Source organism: Aphelocoma coerulescens, chromosome 1 (genome assembly GCF_041296385.1).
Source record: "Aphelocoma coerulescens isolate FSJ_1873_10779 chromosome 1, UR_Acoe_1.0, whole genome shotgun sequence".
In the NCBI taxonomy this organism is placed as follows: Eukaryota; Metazoa; Chordata; class Aves; order Passeriformes; family Corvidae; genus Aphelocoma; species Aphelocoma coerulescens.
In genome coordinates this window covers 83,390,642-83,403,417 of record NC_091013.1, presented here as the reverse complement: position 1 = coordinate 83,403,417, position 12,776 = coordinate 83,390,642, and the positions used below count along the sequence as shown (strand labels likewise).

The window sequence follows — 12,776 nt, the reverse complement described above, 5'->3', positions numbered from 1 at the left end:
TTCAAATTATGTTGAAGATTTTGCTGAAACAAATACTTGCAAACCAAGATAGAGGTTATTCTGCACCAGTAGGTCTCATAACTTCACAAAATTGGTCAGTGCAATTTTTGTGCATGCTTCGACTCCTCTCGAGTGAGAAAAAGTAAGATTTTCCCCATTTTCTCAAGAGTTACACTTGCTGGATATAAGGGACTGTGAAATTTCATTTATGAGAACATAAATATTTGAGACAACAGAACTATGCATGTAATTTGTAGGATTGTGATTTCGTAGCTATTGAAGACCAGTCAAAACTGTGAGAGAGAAACCTGAGAGTTAACTTTTCTCACAACAGAAATCTCAGCCAGACTACTGGACACAATTTAAATTATTATTATTATTATTGTAATTAATATGATGAAACAGATATATTGAGCCTGGATTTCAGGATCTGAATCATGAATTAGAATTCCTAAATGAAAAGCTATTTAGAGAAATAAATACACAGATTTTAAAATGTGCAAATTTGACATGTACTGTGTATGCACATCAGCCAGCCAGTGTTTTTATGATAGGGCCCTCTCTGTACTGTCAGTTCTGTGTTCCCAAGCAGGAAGCTACCTGATTTTTCCAGAAAACTATAATTAAATTTTCAACTGTAAGATGTATGCAGATAAACTAGGAAATCCATGTTGGTTATGTTAAAATCTGGGCTATGTTTATTTTATTGTGAGCATAAACCCTGTTATTTCTGGTTTAATTTGCAGTTCTGTTTCCATGGTAATTATGGCACTGGAGAAAGGGCACAAAAACTTTTTTTACATGGCAAAAAAATTAGAAAACTTGGTGTTTGTGCAAGGGACAGGTGTATATTCTACAATATTTTTCAGTTGTGTCTCTCAATCCATACTGGAATCCTGGGCCCAAGCACCATCATGTCTTAGAGAGGAGACCTCTTGAGAAAACACACGAAATTGCAGGAAGTTACATTGGCAACCCAAAAAGCAGCATGATTTCTTCTTTCTTTCTTTCAGTATACAGTGAATTTCTAAATATTAGAAAGTAAGATATGCAGAAATAGCATCTTTTTGCTAAAAAAGGACTGTGCCCACGTTCTATCTATAACCACCTTAATTAATTGCTGTTTTCTTATATAATTATCTTACTTCTAATTGCCATTTACTAAGTTTTTCCCACCCTCAAGATTTCAATCCTTTAGTTAGACCTCAACCATACACAGTTGATTTGAATTTGGGCAAGAGGAATTTCTCTGATGAAGCTGATATGTTCAGTTTGTTTCTCCTCAAATTAAAACATGCCTGTGGGTTCTGAAATGAAAAGCTATTTATTTACCACAAAAATACGCACAAAATAGGTAACTGATCAAGCCAAAGGGCACCTTCATCATGCAGGAAAAGTGAAGGGTAAATGCTAAGACTGAATGCCTGCTAAGGTATCTGGGGATTGCTTAATGGATGTGTTTGCAGTGAAGTATCTGTGTTAAGGAGGTTTTCACTACTCTTTGGAGGTCATGCAACTCTTGTCACACTCACCACTGTATCAGGTATTGCAACAGATAAAGTGGAAGCAGTGAAAACAATTCTTCAGGGAAAGGCTTTTTACCCATTTTAAAATCAAACTAGGCATTATACTTGCCAGGTAAGAGCAACAGCACAAATTCTTGAAGACATTCTGGTCATTCAAGACCTGTAGTTTTCTTTCTCAAGACTGGATATGTCAACCAACAAAGCTGTGTAAGGAGTTTGGGGTTTTTTTGCATCACTGAAGTCATTGACTGCATAGGGACCTGGCAGGTTTTATGTATGAGTCTGGAAAAATAGATCCTGTCTGTATAAATTCCCTTTGTGAGGACAGTGTTCTTTCACTACTTGTTCCCTATGTCACCATGTCAACAGTGATATTATTTGTGTGAAGTATGTGTGCCTGTTAAATACTCTATGACAGTAATCCTACCAAAAGCTTAAGTTGTTCAGCTGCAGTTATAGTGTATTTGCATTGGTAGTGTTAACAAATGGACAGCTTTTTACAAATTTGCAGACTGTATTTAAAGGAGATCTTGGATATTATTTTGCACATGAACCGGTAGAACTTTAAACCACAACTGTAAAAACCATCCAAAGTAAAGGTCCAGTATCCCTATCAAAGCACCTCTATGTCATTGTCATGTTTTTCCACAATACCAGGCAGCCCCAGCAATCCTGTGGATTACAGTAGGAATGGGAGTTCCTTTTAAAAAAAATCCAAAATTAGTCCTTTTTCTTTCTTTTTTTTTTTTTTTTTCTTTTTGGGAGGGGAGGTGCAGTATCAGTTTTTACTGTCTAAAAGCTACCATAACCTAAGTCAAGTAGACACTCAAGTCTGAAAATTCTGTTCTTAGAGAGGTAACCTATAACATAACAGTAATAATTGTTATTAAATACATAGAGAAGCAGTTCTGGGGGAAAAAAAGAACACAGATCACATAGACTTTACTGTGGGTTTAGAGAGAAAATTACTTCCAAAAAGGTCAGAACACATGATGAAAAAAAAATCTGTGATTTTATTATTCATGCCATTTATCTTCAGTTGTGGCAGGGTTTTTTCACTGTGCCCTTCATCCAAACCATAGATGGAATGAACTTTAAAATAGGGAGGAAAAAAAAAAAAAGAAAAAAGGTATTCTGTGCCCAAAGAGCAGAGTATATTTATGTAAAGAAAAACATGAAAGAAAGGAGAAAACTCTGCCTCCATAAAGGTAAACATTTTAGATGATTTAGAAAACTGGAAGGTTTGGTGAATAATCTCAGAGAGTTTTATGTTAGAATGTATAATAATATTATTATTATAGTAAAAATAAAATAATAATAATAATAATAATAATAATACAGCATCATCCTTATAATTTGCTTTCCCGTAGCATTCAGAGTATCTTAATCACAGCTTCTTTTACAATCAGAGAAAACAATATGTTCTTCACTAGGTCTCTGAGCTGTTCTGCACAGTCCATTTACTGAATACTCGGTTTCATGTTTTGGGGCTGTTGGGCTTTAACCTGGCAGGTAAACAGCACACAGTCACTCACTCACTCCCCCATGCCCAGGGAATGAATTGGGATTTTTTAAAAAGTAAAATTGATGTGTGGAGATACAGTTTAATAGGACAGAAAAGGAAGGTAGTAATAATAATCATAATCATAATCATACTGCTATAATTAGAATATGTGAAACAAGTGATGCCCAGTGATAACAGTGCAATTGCTCACCACCTGTTATGTGATGCCCAGGCAACCTTCCCCCAGAGTTTTATTGCTGAGCATGATGCCATATGGTGTGGAATATCCCTGTGGTCAGCTGGGATCAGCTGTCCCAGATGTGTCCCCTCCCAAGTTTTTGTGTGCCCCCACCCTCCTCACTGGTGGGGTGGGATGAGGAGCAGAAAAGGCCTTGACCCTGTGTAAGTGCTGCTCAGCAGTGACTAAAACAGCCCTGTGTTATCAATGCTGTTTCCAGCACAAATACAAAACACAGCCCTGTACAAATTACTGTGAAGAAAATTAACTCTACCCCTGTAAAAAACAGTAGAAGGGCTTATGTAGAAGCAGGCCCATCAAGGCTGCACAGCCACCCTCTCCCACATCAAATATTTAAATTAAGACTAGAAAATGATGGTGTGATCTTTTCTGCAGAAAACACTGTCTTTTCCCTGCACTTGGCAAGTTCTTCTTTTTATTTAAAAAGAAAAAAAATGTACTGAGTAGCACTGCATACTCCTGAATATTTATAAAATTACATTTTAGTGGCAGAGAACATGCTCTTTAAAAGCTTTTAAGCTGCATTTGAAATTATTAGAGTGTTTTAGGATATTTGCAATGATAGAATCCATTCAAACACCTATCATGTTTTAGTAGTTACCTCCCAAGATTAAAATTTCATCATAAGCACAGACCTCAATACAATGGAAATTTTTATCTCAGATAGAAATACTGTAACAGAAAATTATTAAAATCTGAAATAATTTTTTTACAAGGAAGGATGCAACTGAAAATTAGTGTAATTTTGCAGACATCTGGGCAAGCTAGTCTCAAGATTTTCTGCTTTTATCAATACATTATCAGAATTGTTCAGTTAACTGTCAGGAAAAGAAGATATTTTGAATGGGAAGAAAATGGCTTTCTCTTTTTTCTTTTTTAAGTTACTGTTAACCCTAATAGTTTTTGCTTTATAGAACTACAAATGATTAGAAATATGTACTTGCACATCAGTTCTGATCACTGAGATAGAAGAGTTATGGAACATCATGATAAAACACTTAAAAATTATTTTTTAAGCTTGAAGATTTTGTTCATTTTTACAAAAGCATCTTCTTCTACAATTTTTTAGAAAGTGTATTTTAAAAATTTATTAATTTTTTTATATTAATCTCCAAAGTGCTGTCATTAAATCAGTGGCAAAATTAGCATTGCAGTAAAAATGCAGAATCAAAGATTCCTGTACTATTTTTTGTTTAAGCATTTATTCTAAATTCTGGCCACTTGAACATAGTTGTTTAAGATAATATTAGATCCAACCACTAATAATAGGTTTTTTCTCTCATCTCACACTTTCATATTTCATTTCCTCTACTTGTGTGGCTAAATTCACTCTAGTTCCTATCATTCTGTAAGCCAAGACATGGCTGAAGAGTGCTTGCATAGCTTTATCCACTGGAAAGCCAATAGCAAAGGATAGGCAACAAACACTTAAGGAGTATTGGCATCTTCAATATCTGAAGTGAGTTTGTGTTTTAGCTCATCCTGCCACAGTTACACCAACCAAGGCAAGGTTCCTCAACCTAAGCTCCCCCAAAAGGGTTTAAGTGAGGATGGTTTAATCTATAGCTGAAGCAGACAGAGAAAGCACACTCAGACTTCTACAGTAACTTAGGTGGAAATTGCTAAATTGCTGCAACTTTAATAATAATAATAAGATAATGCTGAATCGTACACCCATAACTTCATGCATGAAGCAGTTTGAACATCTAAGTAATCAAAACTATGTAAACAAATAAAAGAGAAAAACCTTGGCTTTGCTGTGATAGCTTGAAAGTTTTAACTGGCTTTCATACTTTGATTTTTTTTCTTTTAGATCTTTCCAAAATAAATATGCACGGGAAGTGGAATGTCAACAGATTGCTGTGCTCACTGCTGGTGGATACCACAGAAACTGCAGTCCTGCTTTGTATGGCCAAGGCAATACCAGCAATATCACTGGTTCAAAAAGTGATACCACTTTATTTTCTTATCCCCTTCACAGAGGTCATGAAAAGAAAATAGTTTATAAATCTCCATTACCACCAGTGGGGTATCCTGGGCCATTTCCTGAAATGGGCAGAACAGGCAGCTTTCAGAGCCCTGCTTACAATGCAGAAGAAATCAAATTATCCGTAAGTAACTATTTTCCAATAACGCATATATATATTCTCAAAAATCCATCTGTGGACCAAATGCAGCCTTGGAGAAGCCAAAAATTAGATCACTCTTGTTGTCATTGTTATTTGTACAGTGCCAGCCCAGCAAAAATGGAAATACCTTACCCTAACAGAAATGTGTTTTTTCTGGAGATTAAACATCCCCTACTGAGCCATGCCTCTATTCTAATAACAGTGGCGATAATTACCTGCCATTAGGTGACTGTGAGAAATATTTCTACATTTTAGCTTGTTGGCTTCTATATTGGGGCACTTGCTTTGTACTGCCTCTGTAAGAGCAGTCTGCTTCAAGTGTATTTCCATAGTACCTGCAAACTTACTGCCTTAAGTGCTGTTAGACAAATCAAGTTCCTACTTGATCTACATCTCTTTGATTGATGAATGAAATCAGAGAAATCACAGCAACTATTTTCCATATGTTTAGCCATCGTATTTGAAAAGAAACAGAAATTGTAACTGCTGTGAGCCTTACTTTTCTTGAAATGAAAGAGTAATAGGACAGCATTCTTTCTTTTAGTCTTCATAGGCTGGAGACTATCACCCTCCATGACAAGTGGGACAAATCCCACTTTGCCTAGGACAACTTAAGAAAATCTTCCCATAACTACTTGGCTTTAGAGCTCCCTTTAAATTTGAGCTTTATCCTCTTCCTTAGTATCTTTTATTCTTCCTTAGGCCTCCACTACAGTCCACTATTGCTTTGCACTTGAAAATTAACATTTTCCTGACCTCAAACCATGAAACCATACCATCAGTAAGCAGTGGAACTAAGAATGTGAGTAAGGAATGAACAACAGGCATCCCTCTATCCAGCTGTGATACATGGATCTTTGTAACCAGGAGATTCTCAGCTGCAGGGCTTTGGCTGAACCTAGAGAGGGAGAAGAGGGAAGACTTCAGCATTTACTAGGGGGGATTTACAGGCAATTGTACCTGGGGTTGCTGTACCCTGATTCTGCTGTCCACTTCAGAAACAAATGCACATCCTTTCCTATCAGAGACATGGCTGTTGGAGAGCTATGTCCATAGTCCAGAATTCACTGTTGATAGGAAGAACCATAATGATGGCCTGCCTTGGGAAGCAGGATTGCAGTGCAGCCCTTCACTGACTGTGGTCCCATCAGCTGTGTCCTAGCAGCCTGAGAGCAGGGAGAACCATGTAGTCCTGGGTGTTTGACCTCACTTCCATTTTTATATTCTTATCTTTCACAGGAATTTTAAGTAAATGGGTTTTGGGTTTTCACGGCTGAGTTTTCCTCTTTAAACTGCTAATCATGAAAAGAGTTTGTGGACTTTTTCAGATGAGCCTGATAAACACCAATTCTTCTCTCTTCTGTCAGAAGTGTCAGACAGAGACACCAAATCACAAGCTTCTCTTTCCAGACAGCCTAGGAAAAATGTCCATTCTGAGATACTTCTTCAAGCTGCAGAGAAACTATTTCCCAGCTGGCACTCAGGGCAGGGTCAATGCCAAGACTTTCCAGCTGGTGTGTGGGCAAAGTACATAATAAAATGATTAAGTAAGAGATATTTCTCATACAGAGTCTAGGTCCAAATCAGTGGCACTGAGGAAGGTAGAGGTTCAGACCACTGAAATTAAATCGTCACTCAGGCTGACACTGGATTCCACAGCTTTAGTGCAGAAATCATTCAACACTCTGTTACTCCAGAGTTCTGTGTTCAAATGGAAAGCCACTGCATTGAGGAGAAAGAGGGGGGAAAATACACAATATGTTAAACCAGAATTCTTTGGCAGAGTTCTGAGGATATAGAACACAGGGAGAGGACCCACAAGAAATCTCCAATATGTTCAAAACTTCAAAAAATGTTATAAGGCACTAGTTTTCTGAAGAATATTTGTAGCACAAATTGAAAACATCAAATTTCCAGGTGATGTCCTGATACCTACCAAAATTACTCTCTTGGTATTGAAGGGAGGGAGAGAATAGTCTGTAGGGCTTTAGACAGTGATGTCTCTCCTCCTGGTAGAGAATCTTCAGACAAAGATTAGTAAATGTTCCACTGAAACCTCTGCCCTTTCACATTCTTACTTAGATGTTACATATATAGAGAGAGTCATTCTTGCCTTAGAATAAACTAGAAAGCTCAGCTGGGATTCACTGGAAATTCCCATAACCCCAAAAACTTTTGTTTCAAGGGTTTCCAAATATAGGGAAATACTTTTTCTCTGAACAGTACTTCAGGCTGTACTCTCCTTCTGAAATAAGCAACTTCAGAAAATGATTGCCTGATCTTTTAGTCATAAATACTTGCTCACGTTTCTCTTCAGATGATAGACAATTGTTGTTTGTTCTGGCTTTCAAGGCTTGGAAATACAAGAAAGTATTAAGCTGTAATAATGAAAATTTAAATTAGGCATTAGGAAATTTTCTAACATTAGTATGGAAACTTGCTTAATAAATAGATTGCAATGGAAAGTTGTGGAAATTCTACCACTGGACATTATTAGGAATTATTTTGACAGTCTTGATCCTTCCCTGAGGCATGCTATAGTCCATGCCTCTCACTACTAGGTATTACTATTACCTAGCAAGATTACCTAGCTAGATAGGCCCTCTAAAAGTCTTCCTATGACACTCAGCAATTTTCTAGGCATCTCAAAATTAATTTTCACATATGAGCAGAAGCATGTTTAAGACAGGCCTCTGTACCTTGCTGCCTAAGATATATTGCAGTGTAGGGTTAGAGGAAACTACTCCCAAAACATTCCAAATTTAGTCACTAGGAGACTAAAATATGCCGGACCAGTTTCTACTCTTGGTATTACAAAATCTTTCCTGGAAAGCAGAAGCAACTAAACACGAGAAGAGTACAGCTCTGGGGTTTGACCCTTCATGACATGACCACTAAATGTGGAAATATCCCAAGTGTTAATGTTTTCTTGCTGCCCTGCTGAAGGTACATCCAAGAATGCTGGGACAACTCATGGGGCAAGTAAGAGGTTACCTCTAGGCAAATTAATTAGGCAGCTCTGTCTCTCTCTCTCTTTGAGAGACAACAGATCTAGCTTCCTGAAGGGCTCCTCCCCAGCAATCCAGAATTAATTCTCAACCACTTTGGGTAGTTCTTATTTAAGGAGAAGACATACTTAGTACATATTTCATATATAGAAATATGCATCTCTATCAGGTGCACTCCTTAATTTCCAGCAAATGATGAGGCAAAAAGGCGATTCTCATTAGTGGTATACACCAAAGAAATATGAGATCAGCTGGCACTGTAGAAATGAAAAAATAGAGTCTTTGTTGCCTTATTACCCAAACAAGTTAGATGGAAAGCTTACAATGAACCCACACCTATCCAGTTCCATTTACAAAACCAAAAGACATAAAAGCAGTAATATCTGAGAAAAGGAAATTCGAAATCAGGGAGCATGAATCTCATCTGAGACATGGATTAAAGAACTTTCTTTGTTTTTCTTCCTCAGAGGCCAAAAGTAAAGACAATAAAGAACATAATGAAAGAACAGACCAGAGGCTTGGAAAGCAAAGTGCTGCTGACAAGGAATGTTGCCTTTTAGACTTGCTTAGCTAAAACCTTCTCTCAAAGTGCATAAAAACCAATGCATTAGGGACCTATCTAAAATCATAGCCTGTGATGTCTGACCCTCGTGTAAGGAGCTGTGGGGAGCCATGACCTGCTTATTCTAAGTGATAAACATTCTTCTCTCAACTCTGAGGGAATTCAGAAATGTCTCATTTGGAGTTTACAGTGTATTTCAAGAAGAAACACATCAAAGTACCAGTTGAATCGAAGGACATTTAAGAGTTTAGGAAGATAGCTTGATCATGAGGCCAATCTACTTCCAGTGACAAGTCAGTAATTGTAAGCATTGTTATCCTGAATCTTTAAGAACCTCTTACAACTTGATGTAAAGTTTCTGAAGACTGGCACCTGTGAAAATCTGCAGTCCATAAGGAAAACTCTGATGTGACATTCTTCTCTAGGTGATGACACCTATTAAATACATACTTCAGATTTTCCCAGTTTCTCATGCTTCTCATTGCAAGTATTTAATTTGCTCAGTATTGAATCAGTGATTTCATAGCTGGTATTCAGTAAGTGAAACACATGGTGATTCTTTAAGTAAAGCCTGCAAATCCAATGTATTCTTCATAATACAAAAGCCTCCTTCAAATAATTTAAAATATAATTTAAAAGGCAATTCTATCACTGAACCCTGACATCACAAGGAGATGTATTTATGATCTAGCCCATAAAGGAATAAATGTGCATGTAGCCATGGCATTCAGAATGTCAGGAAAAAACTCTTCATATGAGAACAATGATAATTTATGAATGAGAAATCATGCACATGTTTATAAAGAAAATCAGAAGACAGGTGATGTCCTTCCATTTCCTTAAACTTTAGAAGATTTGCATTCTTTCTTATTATTGCTAGTACAAGGATTGAGAGAGGGGTGTTATGGCACAAAGTGATCCAATACCTTTAGGTTTCTTATTCATACATGTCAAATTAAGTCACTTTTTCTTGCCCATCATTTAAAAACACTAATTTGGAGGGATTGAGAAAAGGAATATTCTGCTTTTTCTGTGAATTTCATTTTAGGAGCCCTGTACATCAGGAGGCCTGTCTCACTCAGGAAGGATGGTAAGAAACTCAGAATTTATTTCCAGCTATCACTTACTTGCTGTACTTTGAAAAGAAAAGGGGTTTCCTACAGAAAATATCTAAATTTCATCTCAAGGTCTGCTGCAAAGAGTTTGAGTGGATTGGTGCTTTAGAGCATTTCTCTAATTAGTATCTTTTAGTCCTAAAAGCTGCTAAAGAGCAGTTTTCAATGACCAAATCTGTCTCTAGCCACTGTGGAAAGAGGGATTACCCCATTCTGATACAGTGGAGCCTGGAGTAAAAATTTATGGATGTAATAGAATTGACCTTTTCCACAGACCATCTGAATATTTGAACTCCTGTTTGATGTGCTGACATATAAACTTCTAACATTTTTAACTTCTAGAAAAAAGAAAACCCAAGATTCTAGATTATTAACTTAATCACTAACTAAAACTATTTAAGATACGGTTTAACTAAGATTAAAGATGTCAATCATTTTTCCCAATATATGACAATATAAAGATAGATGATTACCTTTCTTTTAATATTAAAGCTCCTATACTGTTTTTAACTCAGCCAAACCTTAAAAATTCATGTCATAAAATTGCATTTATCTATACAAAAAAACATTGAATGTACTTAAACAAGCATAGTATCTTTAGGTGAAGAAAAATTATTTCATATTTATTTTGATAAAGACATTCCAATGAATGCATCTTAGGTATTATCAAGAAAATTAACAAAAATTGCTGCTTAAAAATTTAGAACTTGTTCCAGCAAAGATTCACACATGTCCTCTGCTATATACAACTCTGCATCCCATGACAACCATCTTAAGTCTGATTTTTGGTATGGTTTGTGTCTGAGTGTACTAAATGCTCATTAAATGGAAAGAAGAATTTTCAATTAATTACTTGCAGTGAACAAAAATCTAGTACATTTTCCAGAATGTCCGGGCTTGGAGTTCAGAGCACTGAAATGAGCACAGGTTTTCTTCCTTTCCTCAGAAAGCATCATAGCATAGAAGCAGAGAACTAAAATTCCAGGAGGCAATCAGCAGTATCCAACACTAATTAAACTCTGTAATTCCAAAAAAGATTATCGTCCTCTGCCCCGGTCTACGTTACACAAATAACTAACATAACCTGTAGTTGCTACAAAGATTTTGGAGGTTCTGCAGCAGCTTAATTCTGTCTAGTGGGATATTTAAATTTTTAATGGCCAATCTACAGCCTAATACTATGAATATCAGAAATAATCAAACATAACGTTCATTTCATGTCATTTAGGCACATGGGTGCCTTAAATATGTATGCCTTTAAAAATGATGCTTTCTGGGAGAGGTGTAAAGCATTATTGTGTTATTAGCTGCTATAGGTCAGGATGTTTTTCACATCTAGAATTTGATACTGCTAATACATTGTAGCACTTGCTGGTTTTTCCTAACCATGATTTTCTATTCATTGCTCAGTCTCCCCCTGAGATGTTTTTCCCTGCAACAACAGAAAAGTTCCTTCAAGAGGAAGAGAAACACGCAAGAGAATTTGAAGAACGTTTAAATTCACACCTTGAAGAGCTGCAAAGATATTCTGAAAATACTCTAAAAAAATATGCCAGGATGCAGCAAAGCAGGCATACATAAGCCAGTCACACAATTAAGAAAAGCAAACCAAGTAATCACCTGTGGGTTTCTTAGAACTAAAATCTGCAACTAGCTGCTTAATGTATTTAGGCACATTGCCAATAGCATGTATTTGTAACACCAAGTTTTCAAGAAAATCATCATTATCCTACAGATTTAAGTATACTGTGATTTGACTATATTACAAAATAAACTCTAAACATATTCTAAAATATACAGGTGGGTTTTGCACAGTGCATCAGAGACCCTGTTGCAGCACTGTAAATTAAGAAAGGTACAATTCTGTAATGTACAGAGGGCTAATAAGTGGAATTACTCCCTTGAAATTAGAATCCACCAAAAGAAGTTCTCTACATTGTACAGAAAAGTAATAAAGGCCTTTAGCCATGTCTCAGCTCCTGGCATAAAAAGCTTATCTATGCTCTGGTGATTCTTGGCTACAGAAATAGCCCCTGGGTCTCTGGAAATGCTGCTCCATGAGAAGAACATGAAAAGACAAAGCACGTTTTGAAGCCACCCACAACTCCCCTTTTACCAGACCTATAGACTTCACCAGGGGCAGACCTTGATCTCAGGTGCTTTACCTTGAGACTTTACAATTTTTAAAACCTGTATTCAAAAGCACTTACTTTGGGTTTAAGTTTTGTTACCATGTTGGCTTGCTGTTTAACTATATTGGAACAGTGAGGAAAAAGTTTAACTTCAGACAACATGCGATCAGTCTTAGGTGAGGGCCTAAATTCTTTACATTTTCCTACATCATAGAAGAACATTATATAACCAAGCAGAGTTAATTCAACTCCATGTGGCAAAAATCTGCATAATACTGAGATTCCTTTTATTTGCAATTCATACTGAATTCTATTGCTGTGCAAGCGAAACAGAAATTACAGACACTGTTGATGAACCACCAATTTCAGTGAATGAGATACTGAAGAACTGCTTTCCAGCATATACTGTTGCCAACTTCCTGGGAAAATCTGGATAAAAATAATACCAGGCTGTCAAACTGCTCCAGTTTGTGAGTAAAAGAAGTCTCATTAATATTCAGGACCATGGCTAAAATGTAAATTGTTTTTCGATGCTATATTT

The 12,776-nt window shown here is 36.6% G+C and overlaps 1 protein-coding gene across 1 annotated transcript in view; it reads left to right on the top strand.

The window, feature by feature from the left end:
- Positions 1-12,426, top strand: part of DEUP1 (deuterosome assembly protein 1) — a 41,207-nt gene extending 28,781 nt beyond the window's left edge. The window contains exons 12-14 of the mRNA XM_069015476.1: positions 5,271-5,400; positions 10,037-10,078; positions 11,514-12,426. Coding sequence (XP_068871577.1) covers positions 5,271-5,400; positions 10,037-10,078; positions 11,514-11,684 — 343 coding nt within the window. The 3' untranslated portion in view covers positions 11,685-12,426. The remainder of the gene's footprint in view (positions 1-5,270; positions 5,401-10,036; positions 10,079-11,513) is intronic.
- Positions 12,427-12,776: the final 350 nt, after the last annotated feature.